Source organism: Vigna radiata, unplaced genomic scaffold (assembly GCF_000741045.1).
Source record: "Vigna radiata var. radiata cultivar VC1973A unplaced genomic scaffold, Vradiata_ver6 scaffold_171, whole genome shotgun sequence".
NCBI classification, from domain to species: Eukaryota; Viridiplantae; Streptophyta; class Magnoliopsida; order Fabales; family Fabaceae; genus Vigna; species Vigna radiata.
This window is the reverse complement of record NW_014542551.1, coordinates 327,661-347,923: the sequence shown is the minus strand read 5'-3', so window position 1 is coordinate 347,923 and position 20,263 is coordinate 327,661. Positions and strand designations below refer to the sequence as shown.

Sequence of the window (20,263 nt, the reverse complement as noted above, 5' to 3'; positions counted from 1 at the left end):
CATATGTCCTTTATGTCTTGATTCTACGAACAACCAAGGCAATAAGGTAATTAAAATTTCAAAATTGTCATTCTAATATATTTAGGTAAGCATGGGTCAGATGCAGTTCAGCCAAGATCAAATACAACTCGGTCAAGACGGGATATAACTCGGTCAAAGTCGATTACAACTCTTTGTTTTTTATTTGTTTTTTTTAAACAGGAATATGGCTTTAGTTGTTTCTCTAATTGATGTCATTTCTATTTTTTGCTTTGATTTCGACAATCAAAGTCAAAAGATTGATTAAAATTTCAAAATTGTAATTTTTTCTTTTATTGTTTTTTCTGAAGAAGACATATAGTCTCAATTATTTGAACAACCGATGTCATAAAGACTTTCTGCTTTGGTTTTCTAAACAACTGAGCCCAAAAGGTTGATGATAATTACGAAATTGGCACTAAAATTTATATTTTTTATTACCAATCTTTAGGCTTTGGTTTTACAAATAATCAAAGTCGTAGGGTAGATATTGCTTCAATTATTTGAATAATTGTAACTATATGATGACCAAGTTGTTAACATAAAGATGAAAGTTAGAAGTTTTGATGATGTCTCAAGTGCTCAAGTTGCAAGAAGACCTGCATGAAAACCTGTTTTATATTAAAACTTTTGTAATTTAGTAATTTTATTTATAAGATATTAGTTATCCTTGATTACATGTATGTTTAAAAGTTTTCTAAATTTTGTCTTGAAATAATTGATTACCAACTTATGATAATTGATTATTCGTAATCAATTATGACTTACCATAATTGATTATCACATGTAATTATGATAGTTTTCAAGCATGTTTTTAACCGTTGTGCATACATTAAATACATAATTGATTACATCAATCTATTATCATGCATTAAATAGTTGATAACGGATTTTTGAAGGTATCCTTGAGTGAGATATCTATATATTATATTAGGACTCTCATTATAAAATATGAAATACGTGAATTTCAAAAATCTTATTTGTTTTGTTTTGTGTTGTGATAAATATGTTCTAGGGTTTGTATAACCCTTGTGTTGTGGCTTTGAAAACTTATTGTTGGCATAGAGCGAGAACTTTCACAAGAGTTATGATTGAGTATTGTTGGTGTTGCTGAGTTAAAGTCTGTCACCCTTTGTAAAGATTCAAAGGAGGTGGTCACCCTTCATGAAGCATTCGAAGGAGGTGCTCATCCCTTGTGGCTTTTGAGAAAAGTGAGTTTCATCTCATAGGGTAACAAGAGAAGTGCTTTAAACCTTAAACTTGTTTATTTCTTTGTGATTATAACAATTTGTTGGTTTTGTGATAGTGGATCGTTAATTCTCATTTCAGATTAACAATTAGATGTAGGATCCTTGTAATTTGAACCAGTATAAAATCATTTGTTTAATTTTTTCTCTTCCTTACTCTCTTATTTCTTTTAATTTATCATTAAGGAATTTAAATTACAAGAGAAAACATTTAAAGGCACAATTTGTGAAAAGAAACCAATTCACCCCCCCCCTCTCTCTTGGCTTGTTCTCTTACTCTTTGAAGATTTTGTCTAGGCAGTTGCCTGACATGTCTATTCTTCAAGCTTTTTTCACTATAAATCAGTTTCAAATATACACAAATTAAGAACAAAAAACACCTTCCTTCTGTTGAGATTGTTGACAACACAATATCTATATCACTCTAGTTTTTTATGATGACAACACATTGCTTAATAACACACATGTGTTGTTAGTGTGTTACATGTTCTTATGCTAAATGTTTGATATATTTGTTGAACATGTTTATGTGTTGTATTGCTATGTGAATGCATACATATTGAGCTTATACTGGTTACATCATTTCTGGATGCATTTCACATGTTTTAATACACGAAAACCACAAGCATTTTTATGAACTTATAACTGTGTGACAAAGCTGCGATAAAGTTGACTCCAATATTAATTGATTCGACTATGCTAAAGTCTTTGTACAAATTTTGAGAATTAGTGCTTTGTTATATTTTGAGAAGAAAAGAATTTCAAAATGATTTTACTTGTCGAAGTCGACTATGTGTGCTACATATTCGACTGCATTAGTTGTTTGATTTGAAATTTTGTTATGCTCTTGTACTCTAACGGCTATATTTTCAAAAGTTAGTTGAGCGTTGAATAATAGGTCAATTGTATTAAATGTGTTTTTATTTTGGTTGACTGAATGCTACCAGTTTCACTGAACTGTTATAATTGTCATAGAATGTCTGATATAACAGAAATCCATAAATTAGCTGAACACGAGTTTGTTCTAAGACTTTTTATGATCTAACAATTTCATTTCTATTTCAGATTGATATCTCTATGATTGAGAGCTCCAAGAATACTTCAAGAAGACCGTGGTGATCATTCTTGAAAGAGATTCCAAGGGAGATTTGTTGCGCGCTTATTGATTGATCATTATCTGCACATTGAAAGTGTATCTAGTTTGATCAAGAAGTTATTCTGGCTTGGCATCGATGAAGTTTGCTGTATTGGACTTGTTGTGATTACAGGGGTTTGACTCGTGGAGTCTTGTTCACTTTGAGGATTGTTCAAAGTGGTGTTTCAGATTGCAGGAGAGGAGATTCTTGCTGCAAGTCTGGTTTTGTTGTTGCAACTATATTTTGGTTAGAGGGTTAGAAAGGAGATTTATATTTTTGACATGGAGGTCTTCTATAAATTCCTTGTTGTAAAACCCTTGACCATTATAGTGCATTTGCTTCCTGGGTTTGAAGGACACTGGATGTAGGCATTGTTGGCCGAACCAGTATAAAAACCAGTGTTTGAATTTATCTATCCCTTCTCTTTTATATTCAGTCAACTTTACAATTTGAGCAATCAACTACGTTTTTTCGCTGCACATGAATTTTCATTACTTGCATTTCAAGAAAGTTTGAAAAGTTTTATATTTTGCTTGCAAGATTGCAAAAAGACTTTATTTTTGATAAACTATCAATTCACCTCCCTCCTCTTGGTGTAAAAAGAAGCTTACTTGTTTTCCAACACCTTTGACACACTATGGAATGATTACCAGCTTAATTAACTTGAAGAGAACTGCTGGCACCTTTAGACACACTAAACACAAACTTCTTCTTTCACAAGACTAGATTGAACTCACTTTTAAGCTTAGAGAACTTCCTCAGAACTATTTTGTGCTCTTTAGTAGTTTAGTTAACCTCTTAAAGGTTTAAGAGGTGTATATATAGGCCAGGGGTTAGGAAATAAAAAGACAGCTCCCAACTACCAGTGATAATCCATTACCATAAGTGATAATCGATTATTTCAGGCCACTATGAATTTTTAGAAAACGTGATAATCGATTATCCTTAGTGGTAATCGATTATTGTCGAACCCTGGACAATGTCAAAACTTGTTGTGATAATCGATTATCTCCTGTAATAATCGATTATTGCCACGACAAACCCTTTTCTGTTTTGGCTTGTGATAATCGATTATCTCCTGTAATAATCAATTATTGCCGTAATGAATCACTAAGTTATGAAACTTCTAAGTGTTTTACAATTGCGAAATGATTCATATACAATGATTTCCACAATGAATGCTTTTAACATTTACAATATATGTTCTCCAAGTCTTCAAGTGTATTATCATCAAAATCACTTCAAAGCTTCAATGCTTCTCATTAACACCTTGAACTCATATGATTGATATGTTATGTAGATTTAACACTATGCTTACTTGCTATAATGTAAAAATCATTACTTTTACTTGATTAAGAAACAAAAGACATAAATAAAAATAAATCATAACAAGAATAAAAAAAACAAACAAAATTATTCATCTAACCTTGTAATCTAGTTAAGAATTTATAGTTGAATCAACTCTAGAGGCTTAACACTCCATGGAATGTTGAAATAACATGAAAATAGAAGAAGAGATGGTGGAGAACATGAGAGAAGAGAGAAAGGACAAAATTTAAATTCCCAAAAGGTTTGTAAGCTCCACTAATGTGTTTCCCTAAGTCTCTTTATATAGAAATTGAATTGGGCTTTGTTTCAAACTTTTCTTTTGTTGTAATCCTCTTTATGATAATGTAATATCCTCCAATTATCTTCTAAATAATCCAATATCTTCAAGATATATTTGATTGTTGTGGAGATCTAAAAATATTGGAGAAGATGTTTGCTAGATTAAAAAAGATTTGTCAAATATTAGTTTTTAATATTTATTGATAAAGTTAAATAAGGTAATTATTTATCAATATCAAAGAAAATATCTTAAGATATATTTTTCCCAAATTATCTTTAATCATAAACATTTATCAATTATCAAAGCCCTTTTAGTAGAAAAAATAGAGAAAATCGCAAGATCCAATTTTTGTTGTTTGTTCCCTTTTCTTGACATAGCCAAATTTCTTCACTTTTTCATGCTATTTTGGATAAACTTCTTGTGTTCTTGATTATTTGCTATTCTTGGATTTATCTTTAAGGTGTCATGACACTTTAACCAATTTATTTTCACTCTTCCATGAGCACAACTTAGTTGCAACTACATTAGTACACCCAAAATATTCAAAGAGCATTTATGCATCTAAAAAACTATTTTTATCATGTTTTGTATCTCATGCTCAATAAACCCAATTATAAAAAATCATAATTAAAATATTCTATTAAAGTACAAAAACTAATTAAGAATCCAATATTAAAGGCTAAATGAGGGCATAAATATGCACTCATCAAACACCTTACCTTATTTAATCTTTTTCACTACTTCATTCATTCCTAGCCTCTATTGAGTTGCAGAACTCGAAGAATTTGCTCAGTTCAACCTTGGAGGGAATCCATCAAAATCGCATCTCCATTGCAATGCAGATCAGGCTTCCAAGATGCAAAACCACATGTAGCTGCAAATCTCTTCTCTCTCCATTGTAGATTTGAAATCGCGAGCAAGAGCATCATCGCATGCGTCACTTGAAAAAGAAAAACCAGACTAGAAAAGTTTCAAATTCAAATAGTTTTGATGATGAAAAGGGCGAACGATGACCAAGCATAATAGATATGGTTTCTAGTGTCTGGATTCATTTATAGACCTAGAATATTTTGGACTAGAAGTAAAAAATCACTATAAGAAAATAATAGGAAACTACTTTCTATACAGGTTATAATTAAAACCAGTATAAAAAATATTTTTTGTTAACTATAAAAATGTCATCACCTCAACTTTTTATACCGCTTATAATTAGAACTAATACATAAAATTTTTTATTTATTACAAAAATATCATTATGTCCACTTTCTATATCAATTATAACTATAATCATTATAACTTTTTTTATTAAAAAAATGTTATCGTACTCACTTTTTATCCTCCAATAGATATAAAAACTGTTATTTTATTTATAATTATGTCATCTTATTAATTTTTATACATGATGGACCATAATTAATATAAATAGTCGATGTAAAAGTGTTTTTTATATAATAAAGATTTCATCAAATTGATTTTTCCTTAGTAAAAATTTTAGATAGGTATGATAATTTCCTACATTACCCTTGCACATCGAAGAACAAACCATATAAATTCAAGAATATGGTTAAGGATGTTAACATCTTCTGGGTTGGAAGGTATGATTTTTTCAAAAAATCGAAACCAACCAGAATGCACGTATTCGACATTTTCATTTATTTATATACTTATTTAGTAAAATATGACAATAATAATAATAATAATAATAATAATAATAATAATAATAATAATAATAATAATAATAATAATAATTATTGTTTAGTAATACCAACACAATTGCATATATAATAATTTTTTTCCTTAACTTTTGTACAAAACACCTCCAAGAAGGTGAGGTATGATATATAATGATACTTTAACAATATAATTTGACAACATTTTGACACATGTAGAAATGAAATTAAAAAATGGAAAATGACATGGAAAGAAAAACGGGGCAGGGTTTTAAGTGGCGGGGTTTCATTTTCTCATTTCAAATTTTCAATATGAGGCACCCTTGTAGAGAGAACCCAAATCTTAGGGAGAGTGTCACTTCTTCCTATCCACTCATTTATCGGAGTGTCGGAGTATCACCGTTGACGAAAGTATTGTCTGTTCACTGACGCCATTCACCGGGTGAACATCGTTCGACGTTCGAAGCTTTGATTGCAAGGACCACAGAAAAAGGAGCGTTTTCATGTTGACAATTCTTTTGTTCATACTTAATGGACGTACAAGTCATGTTGATGCATTCATTGAGACTTAAGCCAAATATTTTGCACCTTTCATCATTTATTCTACATAGAACCCTGTACATGCAAGAATTCCTTAATAATAACATCCAAATTTTGTGGGGACTATAATACATACATCGTAAACAATGATCATTCTCATTTTTAAATTTGATTATCAATAAATGTAACCAATACATTTCTTTGAACATTTCTGACAAAAAATATGTACATTCAAACCTCATCAATACATATTCAAAAAGTTGTAAGCAAAACATCAATTACATTGCAAAAATCCTTATTCAACAACATCTACAGAAGGCCTAAATCTTGCAACACTTCATCCCTCTGCACATTGTCCACATCCAAAATCCATCACAAACATACTTCTCCTTAACATGTTGCAGTTCCTTCTGCAAAGAAATAAAGGCACAACATATCAATAAAATGTAACATCTTCTATCAAAGCTCCCAAAAATGAAAATTTTTATAACTTACAGTTCTGTAGGTGGGCATTGTGTTGCCTTCGTATTTCTCAACGCCATCCCACAACTCCATAAATTTCAGAATAATAACTCCACAATCATATCTACATCAAACAAAGTCCAACATACACATAATGTTATTTAGCAATATCAATGAAACAATAAAATTTTATATTTGCAGAAATAAACATTAAAAACTTACAAATTTGGTTGGCTTGGAGTGTGCAAGTGTTGTACTTTCAACGTAGTTGACTTGGTTGTTCAAGACATTTGCCTAAAGTCCCCACTTATTTTGCCTTTGCCACCACTGTAGTTTCTGTACCATGAGTTTTACAAAGAATGATTCCTTGGACATGAAATTGTATATAAATGGCATAATAATTGTGTCTAAAGAACTAATCCAGTAAATGGTCAAAAAAATTAGAAAAGAACTAAAACACATCGAACAACAACAAACGACTTCCCAAACGAATGCTCCAACAACGACGGAATGACGAAAACGCGTCCCTTTCGGTGCTTGTTACTTCGAAAGGTTCCAACGGCGGTGGATGTTCAACTGGTGAACGGACAATACTTTCTTGAATGGGAGCACTCCGACAAAAACGCTTGTGGCCCTTGCAATCAAAGCTTCGAACGCCGAACGATGTTCACTCGGTGAACGGTGCCCGTGAATGGACAATACTTTCGTCAATTGTGGCACTTCGACGAAGCTTTTGGGAAGACGCACGAAAATGGATGGGTGGGAGGAAGAGACACTCTCTCTAGGGTTCAGGTTCTCTCTCTAAGAGTGCCTTAGATTGAAAATTTGAAATGAGAAAATGAAACTCTGCCACTTGCAACCCTATCCCATTTTTCTTTCCATGTTATTTTCTATTTTCTAATTTTATTTCCACGTGGACCAGTGACATTTTGGCACGAAAGGTTCCCATTTTTTAGGATACTCTGGGGAACAAATATCTAGTGGAGATGAAGGGATGGGGCCTATAGCTTAGAGGATTAGAGCACGTGGCTACGAACCACGGTGTCGGGGGTTCGAATCCCTCCTCGCCCACAACCGGCCAAAACGGGGATGGATTTTTTCCTCTAGGGGTAGGAAAATCATGATCGGGCTAATAGACACAAAGCTATGGAACTTGTGAGTATTTATACAAATGGAATGACCTTACTTTTTTATGTTTTCTTAAATCAATTTAGTATGGTCTAATATTTTAATCTTCATTTTATTTTACACTTCTTCAGTCAGGTTTGGAATAGCGGAGCAAATAAAATATTATTAGCATAGTAAAAAAAACATTCTTCATCATCATTAAAATGTTTGTTAGTGATAATTGATTTTCAGGAAAATCGATATGAGTATGGTCAAAATGTTGTCTATGTTGGTAAAGTATGGTTATCCTAGGATATAATAAAAGAATAAAGTTCTTACCCTTAAACCGAGCAATGTTGCTTGTGCGGCTGTGAATAACACATGAATTCCAGGAGCTTGTGGTTGTGAATAACAAATAATGAATATATGTAGGAAAAGATGTTTTATTATAATTAAAGTGAAAGAGAGGAATAGTTAGTATGATTTCGAATATTGAATATTGAATATTGTTGTGAAAGGTGTCACAAACCGAACCGAACAAGTGAGCGTGGGAAGAAGAGCCACTCGCATCCACTAAGGTACGAGAACTTCAATACTCTAAGCAGCACCAAGTTGGAATACCAACTTTTACATCCGACAAAAAATAATGTGATTCCATTCTTATAATTTATTTTAATTTTATTTTTAAATTTAAAATAAAATATTTTTTTTTATTTTTGTTTTTTTTATGTAAATTTAAAAATCATAATTGATTTTGGTAGTGATTCAAATGTACACTTTTTAATTTTGTAAATTGCGGACATTATACACAATTTTAACGATAACTCCTATTTTATATTTTTAAAAGGAAAGATATGGTTATCCACATATTCTGTGTTTCAAAGTTTCTTAGATTAACTTGAATTCATTGCCAAATAAATAAAATTTAACAAAGAATTGTTTCTACCTTGAATCAATCTCGATCATTATCTTACTAGACTAAAAATATCCGCTTATGAACAAAACAAATTTAATCAAGAAAAAATGTTGTATATTACGAAAATTAAATACAATTAAATATGTTAATAAAGTTTTTTAATTTTTTTTAGAATTCGTGCGTGTATTTTGACATTTTAATTAGGATGACATTCTAAAATAAATATATATTTTTTGTCATCGCATAAAAATTTAATAAAAAAATAAAAAAGTAAATAAACATAAATAAGGAAGTAAACCAAACCCATTTTAATAAACAAATAAAGAGTTTCAAATTACTATAAGAATACGTATAAAGTGTTTTTAATTATATACGAAAAAATATATAAATTTAAAAGGAAAAATTATTTGAATGATTTTCGTGTTTTATATATTAATTCAAAGCATATATCAATGGAGAGGTATTTTGTATGTAAAAATTAAGAAAGTAATTGTTTGACGACCATAAAAGATCAACACTGAATTTCATTTATACTCAAGACCTAGAGTAAAATTAGTATAGTTACATGAGACATATACCATATAATAAGTTATAATTTTTTTTATATCATTGATAATTTTTAGAAATCATATTTTTGTAAAGTAAATTTTGCATGTTAAACTAACGAATAAATTAACTTCTTATTTAAGTATTTTTAATTAAATTTGACCAGCTAAAAACAATACTTAAACTTAATTTTTCATTAACGTAGTTTTAAATGTGTTTTTATATTTTGTTAATAACTAATAAAAAAGTGGAAATTGTTTTCTATTCCATGAAAATCTTTATCGATAAAGTAAAATGAAGAGAAAACAAAATTCATTTTGTTTGTTCTATCATTAGTTAACAAATCACAATTCTAATAGCGATTTTTGTTGATAAGTTAAAAGCTTAAGTATATCACGTTCTTTATCAATTGAAAGTATAGAAGTTTTATATTTTGCATAAATATTAAAATAATTATGCACATACATTTAGTTTAAATGAAGCTGTCTTTAACTTTTTTTTAAATGGATGTAAATAATTATTATTTTCTTTTAAAATTTTAAGGTGCACTTAACCTATTACTTTCTTTCTAATCAATTTTTTGTTCCAGTGTCAAGGACGTGACTTGCACGTCCTCTGCTCCCGCGTGAAAGCAAGGTGCATCTTTGAAACTCACTTCTCTTCTTCTCACCTAATCATCTTTCCTTCTCTCTCTGTCCTAGAGAAACCAGACCTTCCCAGAACAATCGGTTTATTTTTCAACAACAGAGACCAAAAACAGAGAACAAAACAAAGAGAGAAGAGATTGGTGAGATGGAGAACAGCCTCTACGATGAGTTGTTGCAAGAAATTTTCCAGAAGCTCCCTCCTTCTTCCTCCTCCTCCGTCGCCCTCGTCTGCAAGCGCTGGCTCCGCCTCTACCGATCCTCCACAACCTCCCTCTCCCTCCGCCTCATCTCTCACTCCTCTCTCACCGTCTCTTCTCTCTCCTCCTTCCTCTCCCACCACCCTTTCCTCTCCTCCCTCTCTCTCTCCCTCTCTCCACACTTCTCTCTGACCCCACACATCCTCTCACTCATCTCCTCCTCCTGCTCCAACCTCCTCGCTCTTTCTCTCGACCCCACCCCTCTTTCTCTCTCCTCCCTCCTTTTTCTCTCCACCTCCTTTCCCCGTCTCACATCCCTCTGCATCACCCTCCCCAGGCCCCTATTTCTCAACTGGGTTCCCTCCTTCCCCTGTCTCAAACAATTGTCCATTTCCCTGTCCTCTGACCAAGGAAATCCAGGTGGGGTCAACAGCGACGAAGAAAGCGAAGACTTTGACTCGGAATTGGGGTTGGAGAGTCTTTGTGTGGTGGGGATTCGCAGCGATGATTGGGGGCTGGGCTGGTTGTGGAGGAGATGCACCAAGCTTAAGAAACTGAAGCTTCAGAGTTGCCAGGGTATTGGAGGGCCTTACTCGTCTTTCGTCAGGTGCTTGCAGGGAATTCATGAAATTGAGCTCAGAACTTGCAGGAGTGTGGTCTACGCGGTTCTTTTGGAGCTTGTGGAACATTGTCACTCCCTAGATTTTCTCCTGGTTCATGATGGTGGTAGCAGAGAGGGACTGATGCAATTTTTAACTCAGCGCCGCTCCAATGTTTGCAAATTCGACCTCCGTCTCCCTCTGGACCTCAACAACGACCATCTCTTAGCGATGGCCGCGAACTTCAATAAGCTCACAAGTCTCAGGCTTCAAAGCTGTTGCCTTGTTACCGGGCAGGGCCTGAAGGTTCTTGCCGGAGCTTGCGGCGGGCTTGAGGAACTGGCCCTGGTGAACTGTGACGTGGTTGAGAGGGAGCCTGGGCTGCTTGCCACTCTGGGCCAGCATTTGCGGCAGTTGAGGAAGCTGGACTTGTCGCATAACGAAATGTTGGTTGACAAGGAGTTTGTTTCGATGCTGGTTTCGTGCATTCGTTTGATTGATTTGAGAGTGAGAGGGTGTAAGGCACTTAGCAGTGTTGCTGTGGTTTCTATGCTTAGGAGCTGCAAGCACCTTCAAAATGTGGATATTATGCACTGTTTTGGGATAGACTCTGAGGCGGTTGAGCTGTTTGTTAAGAATTCTTCTCGGTTGAGGAAAATGGAAGTTGAGGGCAGCAAGCTCTCTGATGCTGCGAAAACGTGGGCATCGAGTAAGTTTATTGAAGTTGAGTGATTGGAAATGTATATTTATGAAGTTTTAAATAAACAGGTATACTTCACACCCTTGATCAATGTATTTATGCATTCATGTTTCTGTAATAAAATAAACTATTGCTTATATTATCTACGAACTTGGTGGAGGTTGAAAGAAGCAAAACAAGTGTCAAAATGTATATCTGTTTGAAATGTGATTTCTGGTAAGTGTATGTAGTTTCAATTATCATCCCATTTTGTGGGATTTGCACAATTTGTACTCTTTTGACTTCACTGGAAAGGATTTGTGTAGCCAACTTGTCTAAAAACCAGGACCCAGTTATATTGGTGATGCGTCATAAAATGGAAGTAAATGAGTAGCTTTAATTAAAGGGGATGGTAAACTGCAACTGTAATTTAATTAGGAGTTGAAATCCAGCAATATTAAGTGGGACCTCAAGCTTGGAAGCTTGATTGGGTAGGAATTGACATGATACTGTGACATAATTGATAACTTCACGAAATTTTATCGGGCAACTGTTCATATTATGCGGTGGAAATCAATGTGATTTGGATTTCACGTGCAATCAGAGGCTAGTTGTGGCAGCTTTCGTGTGCAATTTTATACAATTGGAAAATAACTTTATTTAATTCGTTAATCATTCATTTATATTATTATGGGAATATATTTATAGTATTGTAATCTGACCAAATTTTCTTTTTCTTCAAAATCCTTTTCAGAAAAGTTCAAATATATTTTCAAAATAATTAATTTGAAAATATTCATATAAATTATCAAATTAAATTAGATTATATTATTTAAATAAAATGCTTTTTGAGAAAAGAATTAAAATAGTTTGACAAGTTGTGATTTTAATAGTATAAATCAATAATAACTAATTTAGTATCATATTAAAATTACTAATTTTGTTATCAATATTAAAATATTTGAAGTTTGTTAGAGAAAATATTAAGAATTCTATGATTATAATTAAGTATTAAAAATAGACAAATCTAAAACATGATCATACTTCACTCTGAAAAAAATCATGTAATAACCAAATAATATATAATGCAATATTTAAGTATTTTGTTTAATAAATGATCTAACATTGTGTATTTTTGAATTATGTTTAATAAAACATGAAGGCACTTAAACAATAAAAACACATAATTATATTTGTTGAGATTGTTAATAAAGGAAGCACTGGTTTAGTTAAATTTTATAATTTTACATAACTTTTGGTTTTTTATGATGATAATATAATTAATAACACATGTGTTGTCATATGTTGTTATATGTGTTACATGTTCATAACTTTCATGTTTATGATTATTTTGAGAACATGTTTATGTTGATTCTGTCATTACTGTATTTCATTGCGTTTTACATGAGATCTTACTTGTGATTGCACAACATATGTTTTAGAAAAGATAAATCACATGCACTTTAGTTGAACTTATAATGTGTGGCAAAACAACAGTTTTAAGTCGACTTTATTATGAAGCTAGTCGATTAAAACTCATGGCCTTGCACAAACTTTTTCAAAGTGTGCTGTGAATATTTTTCAAAGTTTTGAAAATCTGTTAATGCTTGTGATGTCTAACAACTATATTTTATATCTTTGACCAAGCATTGATTGTGAGTCAACTGTATTAAATGCGTAATTAATTAAGTTGGTTTGACTCTTACTAACTGTTATAACTGTCTGTGCATAATCAACTCCATTAGTAGCATAGTCGACTTAGGAGCGTCAATTTTGTGAAAAAGTATACATAAACGCAAATTTGATTTCTGCAAAGACTTTTGTGATACTAACAAGTTAATTGATTCTTTTCAGATTTGTGATCTTTGTACAATGTGCCTAAGTTCCAAGAACTCGCCAAGAAGACCGATGTGATCATTCTTTGAGGGTTGTTTGAAGAACAAGAATCTGTGTGCGTAGGGACTGATTGATCAACCTGCACATTGAGGTGTCGGATACGTGATCAACTTCTTCTCTCAATCTTGTGAAGATTGTGGCTGCCCTGTTATGACTACAGGAAGAGGACGTGTTGCATTCTAGGACTTTGAGGATTGATCAAAGTGATTAAAGACTACAAGAGAGGGGATATCTTGTTGTTGTTCTTTGTGTGTATATGCCTATATTTTGGTTAGAGGGTTAGAGAGGTGTTTTATATTTTGACGTGGAGGTCGCTATAGAAACCTTGTGGTAAAAACCCTAATTATTATAGTGCATTTGCTTCCTGGGATTGGAAGGACACTGGATGTAGGCAGTTTGACCGAACTAATATAAAAACCTGCGTTTGAATTCTCTATCCCTGCACTTTTACATTTCAAAGTCGACTTTACTTTTTACGTAGTCAACTATTTCCACTGCACTTTAAAAATATTTTTCTTTGTGATTCAAGAAACTTTTGAAAACTCATCCCTTTTACGAAAAAGATTTTAAAAGATTTTGATTTTTGTGTTTCACCAATTCACCCCCCTCTTGCTGTTGAAACTAAGTCATTTTATTTTCAACAATGTTTAATAAAAATCAAAACACTCAAACTATAAAAGCACACGAAAGTGAGCTAATCTAGCATCACATGAAAAATATATACTTATTTTATGATTTTTGTTAAAGATATGTTTGTAAAAGAATATGACACTTCATTAGATCACTCGAATTAAGAGTTAAAAGTTATTTTTCTTCACCAAATCCTTGAATAAAACATTATCAACTTTGACAAAATTGTCACTTTCAAACAACATTGTAATTTAACCTAATTTAAGAAAATAAACATTGTCTAAGAAGAAGATATGTAGCATGGAGTATTAGGACTTTAGAAAAATGAAGAAAGAACATTTATTGCAGCATGGTGAAAGGGAGAGGGAGAGAGAAAGGGAGTGAGAGAGAGAGCGAGATGGAGAGAAAGATAGAGAGAGTGAGAAATATAGAGAGAAGGAGAGAGGGAGAGAGATAGGGTGTTAGAGACAAAGCTAGAGAGAAAGAGTGAGATGGAGAGAGATAGAAAGCAAAAGGGAGAAAGAGATGAAGAGAGAGAGCATGAGAGAAATAGTAAGTGAGAAAGCGAGAGAGCGAGAGAGAGGGTAATATGTAGAGAGGAGGAGAGCGAAGGAGGGAAAAAGGAAGAGAAAGAGAAAGAACGAGATAGAGAGAGAGAGAGAGCGAGAGCGAGAACGAGAACGAGAGATGAGCGAGAGAGAACGAGAGAGAGTGAGAGAGAGCACGAGAGAGGGTGAGAGAGAGTGAGAGAGAGCACGAGAGAGAGCAAGAGAGAGAGCAAGAGAGAGAATGAGAGAGAGCAAGAGAGGGAGAGGAAGAGAGATTATGCAAAAGTTTAAAAACACTGCTAGAAGTTCAAAGCCATCAAAAACTTTATAGATGATAATTGTTATTGTTCAATTCAGCAAGCTAGAAGGAAGAATGTTTAAATCTCACACACATTAGTACATGATTGTGTTCACTTACTAAGCTAGAGTGTGATTGGTAAATATAAAATTCTTAACCTCTACATCTTAGTTAGGAGTGACTAGTGAAATAATACTTGCTTAAGACCAAAATGGTTTTGTAAAAGAATATTTGAATGAAGTCAACTAGGAGTGTCTAGGAATTGAAATAATACTTGTGTTAAGTCAAAAGTTATACTTATAGAAAGAATACATTAGTAAGATCAATCATACTCGTGTTGGGACAGGAGTGACCTAGGAGAGAATACTTAATAAAGCCAAGAGTGCCTTGAAAAAAAATACTTAGTTGAGTTAGGAGTGAGTTAGAAAAGAATACTTGTAACACCCCTGACTAGGTGTCACATGGTTTCATGACGAACTTGACTAATTTAAAAGAGGATAAAAATTTAGTGCGCAAGCATGTTGAGTTATATAGCGATCATCACAAAGGTCATTTACTATGAGTTCATCTAATGCTAGGAAATCAAGTTTAACACTGTAAATATTATCGTACTTTTTTAAGAAGAGAGAAGAAAGAAAAACACTCAGCGAGTTTGTTAGATTGAATTTATTGAACATATATCCTCTTTGGGAGAGTAATCATATATAAACTTGTAAGAAATGTTGTTGATTGCATATTCTAAAGAGAATTAAAACACTTGTTGATTAACTCAATTGAGTTAAAGGATTACTAGGTAGTGTATCAGGTATACAAAGGTTATTTAGTGGAAACGAGGAGTGGGTGAAACTAAACTAGATGGTGTATCAGGTTGATACCAGGAGTGTCTAGGGATGCCAGAAGTGGTGAAGAATACTGCACAACCAATAAAGGGTGGAACTCAACTAGTTAGGGTAACTAAGGTTATTCGTTCACTAGGGAAACCAGAAGTGGTGAAAACCCTTACTTGTATTTTAGTTGAAGATAATAGTGGAAGTCTCTAAGGTATTAGAGGAGACTGGACGTAACTCGGTGGAGTGAACTAGTATAAAACTGATTGTGTGCTTATTCGTTCTCTTCAACGCTACACTTACAAAATCTACAATTATACTTACTTTTGATATAAACGCTTCATCCGTTAAAAAATTTGTTATTAAAAAGGAAGTTTTATTAAAATGTTGTCGTATAAATATTTTAACAACCGAAAAGCACTTGAAAAGATTATTTTGTTTTCTAAAGTTGAGCATATAACTATTTGTGTAAAGTCTTCAATCCTCGACTAAAGTGCTATTACATTATTTGCGAAAATTTTTCCTTTAACAATATTCAACCCCCTTTTAGTGTTTTCCAAGTACTTTAGTTTGAGATCTTAAATGGGATACATGGTTTTTGGAGCAACTGAGAGGATTTAAGAGTATAAATTGATGCATGAATTGTTCGGATACCACTGATAACGGTTGAGATTACAATTATCTGTGATTCAATTTTGATACTAAATGCACCCTTTGTGATTTAGAAACTTGTTTTAACTCATGTTTTTGCTTTAGTTTTATGAATAAGAGAATTGAGGTTATACATAATGATTTTATCGCTAAATTTCCTTAATTTTGTAGGTTATTGAATGATTTGGAAGACGAGCAAAAGTATCGAGGAGTTGGAACTCAAAAGGACAACAAAACAGCAAAAAAGAGAGTACTGAAATGTTGCCGCTGGCGCTGAGCGCCAGTTTGTACCGCTGAGCGGTGGAACCTAGAAAAAGGTAGCGCTGAGCACCACTCCAGTACCGTTGAGCGCCAGTTTAAAGTGTTGCAGCACGCTTGGGGGCCCTTTCAGGGGCGTTGAGCGCCAATATTCGATGTTTCACACCTGAGCACCCTAAGTGGGGCACTGAGCGCTGGCGATACGAGCTTGGGCTGTGTTTTTTTTTTCTATTTAGATCTATTTAAGGACTTGGACGTCCTAGGGTTGGTATCTTTTGGCATAAGAGGCACATAATCACACTTTTTCGCTCCTTGGAGGCGGATTTGGATGCGGGAGCTTCCATCTTCAACTTTTAGGGTTTTTCTATCTCATTGTTTTCTATTGTTCATTTAGTTTCACCATGATAATAGTGAACTAAATTCCATTTGTTGTTGGGAATGATGTAAACCTTTGTGAACTCTCATGTATTGGAATTGATTATTAATTATATATTCTTCTTTCATTAATTGTTAGGGTAATTCTTCTTTGCTCAATGCTTGCTTTGTTTAACTCATTCGTAGTATGATGTATGATTTGCATGAATACCAAAGGGTATCTTAAAATTTAGGTTCTGGAGAATCGCTCCCAAAAGCAGTATTTCTCAGGATTGAAGATATGAGTTTTGGTTGTCTTAAGCTACTAATCGTAATGCAGAATTAATTATTAGGGATGCAAGAAATTGTGACCTAGTAATTAAGGATAGGTTTTCTTCGTCGAGAAGTCGGGTTTTAAGTATTTTAGATATATAGTGACATTGACATTGATGAAAAAGTAGAATTTGATTATACATGAGAGTAAGCTAGGTGAAATCTAACCCCAACAACATAACCATCTCATATTAAATTCATCCGTTCATTTCTATGCTTCTGTTTAATTGAGCAAATTGCATGCATATTTATTTTCCCGTAGTTGCATTTTAAACCAAAAGAGTTTGTTTTTAAGTCTTATTTAATCAAGAAATCACATATCTGTCTAGGCATGAGTCTCTTGGAAAACGATACTTAGTCTTACCATGTTTATTACTTGATACGATTCGGTACACTTGTCGATTAATTAACAACCACCATGTAGCAACCATTAATAATGTGTTTCTATGTAACCATGTTGTTTGTTTATGGTATTTGTGATGGTGTGCAAAAGAGGTTTATGGCTAGTAAATTGAATTTTATTTGATGTTTTAAATGAATGACTGGTTGTAAGTCATTTGGCGTAATGAGGCTATTTGTATTTGCATGGATGTTATGGTTTAGTGATGATTGTGTGAAATTTAGCACCCGATCAGCCTGCTCTCGAGCCCTCAACCCCCATGGATGAAGTTGCGGCAAAACTGTCTAGCTCCGATTCAGAGGCAAAGGACGACACCGTCGATGAGAATGGGCTGTCGTTGCCCTTGACGATTTTCAAAGACTGACCAACATGCGGTTGGGTGAAGAGATTGATTCAGGAGCAGCATGGTGTGGGTGATGTGGTTGGTTTGAGGCTGGGTTTTAGCATGATTGAAAAGGTGATTTCCTTGTACTGGGAAATGGGGGAGAAGGAAGGAGTTGTCTTGCTTGTGGAAGAGGTTTTGAGGTGCGAAATCCCTTATGCTTCGAAGGACAAAGAATGACATAAAGGAGTGCCAACCGGGTATCTTGCTTGGAAGATGATAGTAAGTAGTTGTTATTCGATTATTTTCACTTTTTTGGATAGTTAGTTAGCTCTTGTTCGAAACATTGAATATAGTATTGAGTAAAGTCTTAGTTCGACGAGTCATTGTGATGGTTACTTATCATTTGGTTCCCTTGACTTAAACGATGTTAAATAGCTTGTTATTCACATTTTCTAGTTTGCATCACTCGGTTGTATTAGCTATCTTTGTCTGATATGAAGTGTGGAACAATATGAAGATGATGATAATGTATTGTCCCAGTGTTTATCACTGTTTTGGGATACTTGTTACAGTTTCATTTCAGGACTATCTTCGGAAGTGTTAATATTGAGTGTTTTCTTTTGAAGGCAAGGGTGACTATAAAAGTGCAATTAGATTAGTGATTCAGTTTAGAGAATCTAGCTTGAGGCCGTAGGTTTATAGTTACCTTGTTGCAATGACTGCGATGGTTAAAGAACTGAATGAATTTTCCAAAGCTCTGCACAAGTTGAAAAGCTTCACAAGGGTCGGGTTGCTGACCAAGTTAGATCTAGAAGACGTTGAGCTTGACGAAAAGTATCAATCCAATCTTCTGGCGAGTGTGATTGTCCAATTGGGTAATACAAGATGGCAGCCCAACACTATAGGGAGTGGTTCATGAGATTTTCCTTGCTATGTACATTTGTGTTGGTCATGGAATTGAGGTAGAGAGACAATTTTGGGAGATGAAGCTTCTGGGTAAGGAAGTTGATGGAGATCTTTATGACATTGTTCTTGCCATTTGTGCTTCACAGAAAGAGGGCAATGCCACAGCAAGGCTGTGGCAAGGTTGGACCTTGTGAGCTCGCCGTAGAAGAAAAAAAGTCTATCATGGTTGTTAAGAGGGTATATTAAATGTGGCCATTTTACTGAGGCAGCAGAGACTATCATGAAAATGCTTGAGTTCGCAATTTTTTAAATACTTTTCTTGTAATTTTGAATCTTCTTGTCCCTTCAAATGTCAAGATCTTATCTCTTATTATCTCACTCCTCAGTTATTAGCAGTTCTTGGAATTAGAAAGTTGTCAGTATTCATCAGGGGAATCATTAGGTATAATAAATAGTTTGATTTGATATTTGAGTATTAAATTTATTTTAATGGCTAGATTTTTTTTATTGAATTTTCCAAGATATTGCCTCGGTTCAAAAGAGAATCGAGGGGAAAAGTCCTTTAAAAGAAGGGGGGGGGGGGGGGGGGGGGGGGGGGGGGGGTTTGTTGGGGGGGGGGGGGGGGGGGGGGAGGGGGAAATCCTACGCCCTTTGTTACTTTTGAACCGAGGCAAAATCCTATCTTTTTTGCCTCAGTCCACAACCGAGGTAAAAAGGGGTAGACTTTTTACCTCTCCTGTATATGCCTCAGTTTCAGAACCGGTACATATGGGTGAAAATAACCGTTGTTGTTTCTCTTAACTACACTAGTGCATGTTTTTCCATCATGTCTTTTTTGTAAGAAAAAAAATCATCCACAAACAAAGTGTTGGTGGAGGCCATATGTGAAATGCCATAAATGTGGACAATTAGGACATGTGGAGAAAATCTGCAAGTCATCAAATATTCAAATAATTCGTACATGATTAAATATTCAAATAATAAAGAATTATTTCGAATTCAAGGCAATATGCAGGTACAAGGGCTTGCCTTGAATTTGATTGATGAAGAAAAGTTTGCTCTACACAAGATTGAAGACACTGTATAGATACAAGGGTTGTCCGAATTGAAAGAGAAATCACTTGTATGTGCAACTTTGCAATTTGAAAAACAAACGAGGTTAAAAAAAGGGTAATAAAAAATTGCTTATATATCATCATATATTTCCATACAACACAATTGAGAGTCCAATTTTGGACTGGCCACACTGTTCCAATTCTCTGAAAAAAGAGATCGATAGTGCAAAAGTACAAGAAGGTGCCTAAGTTTATTACACCAATAAACTTGCTGGTACATTCACAGAACTCAGAAGAACCACAAATTAGAAATTTAAGGTATTAAAATATACCTTTTGACTTTGTACTCCTTCGTGCATTTGTTTTGGTCTTAATTCAAAATGATACCATGTGGATATATAAATTTAAT

General features: G+C 33.7%; 1 protein-coding gene and 1 pseudogene across 1 annotated transcript; both read left to right on the top strand.

Moving 5' to 3' along the window:
- Window positions 1-9,846: 9,846 nt before the first annotated feature.
- On the top strand, window positions 9,847-13,565 carry LOC106780264 (F-box protein At5g51380). The gene is made up of 2 exons (XM_014668538.2): window positions 9,847-11,462; window positions 13,228-13,565. The coding sequence occupies exon 1, from the start codon at window positions 10,044-10,046 to the stop codon at window positions 11,424-11,426; it is 1,383 nt and encodes a 460-aa protein (XP_014524024.1). The 5' UTR covers window positions 9,847-10,043; the 3' UTR covers window positions 11,427-11,462; window positions 13,228-13,565.
- A 4,262-nt stretch (window positions 13,566-17,827) lies between these two features.
- On the top strand, window positions 17,828-19,109 carry LOC106780251 (annotated as a pseudogene).
- The last annotated feature ends 1,154 nt before the right edge of the window (window positions 19,110-20,263 follow it).

Excerpts from the sequence above, each read along its gene's own strand:
- LOC106780264 (XM_014668538.2), top strand. The coding sequence starts at position 10,044 with ATGGAGAACAGCCTCTACGATGAGTTGTTGCAAGAAATTTTCCAGAAG.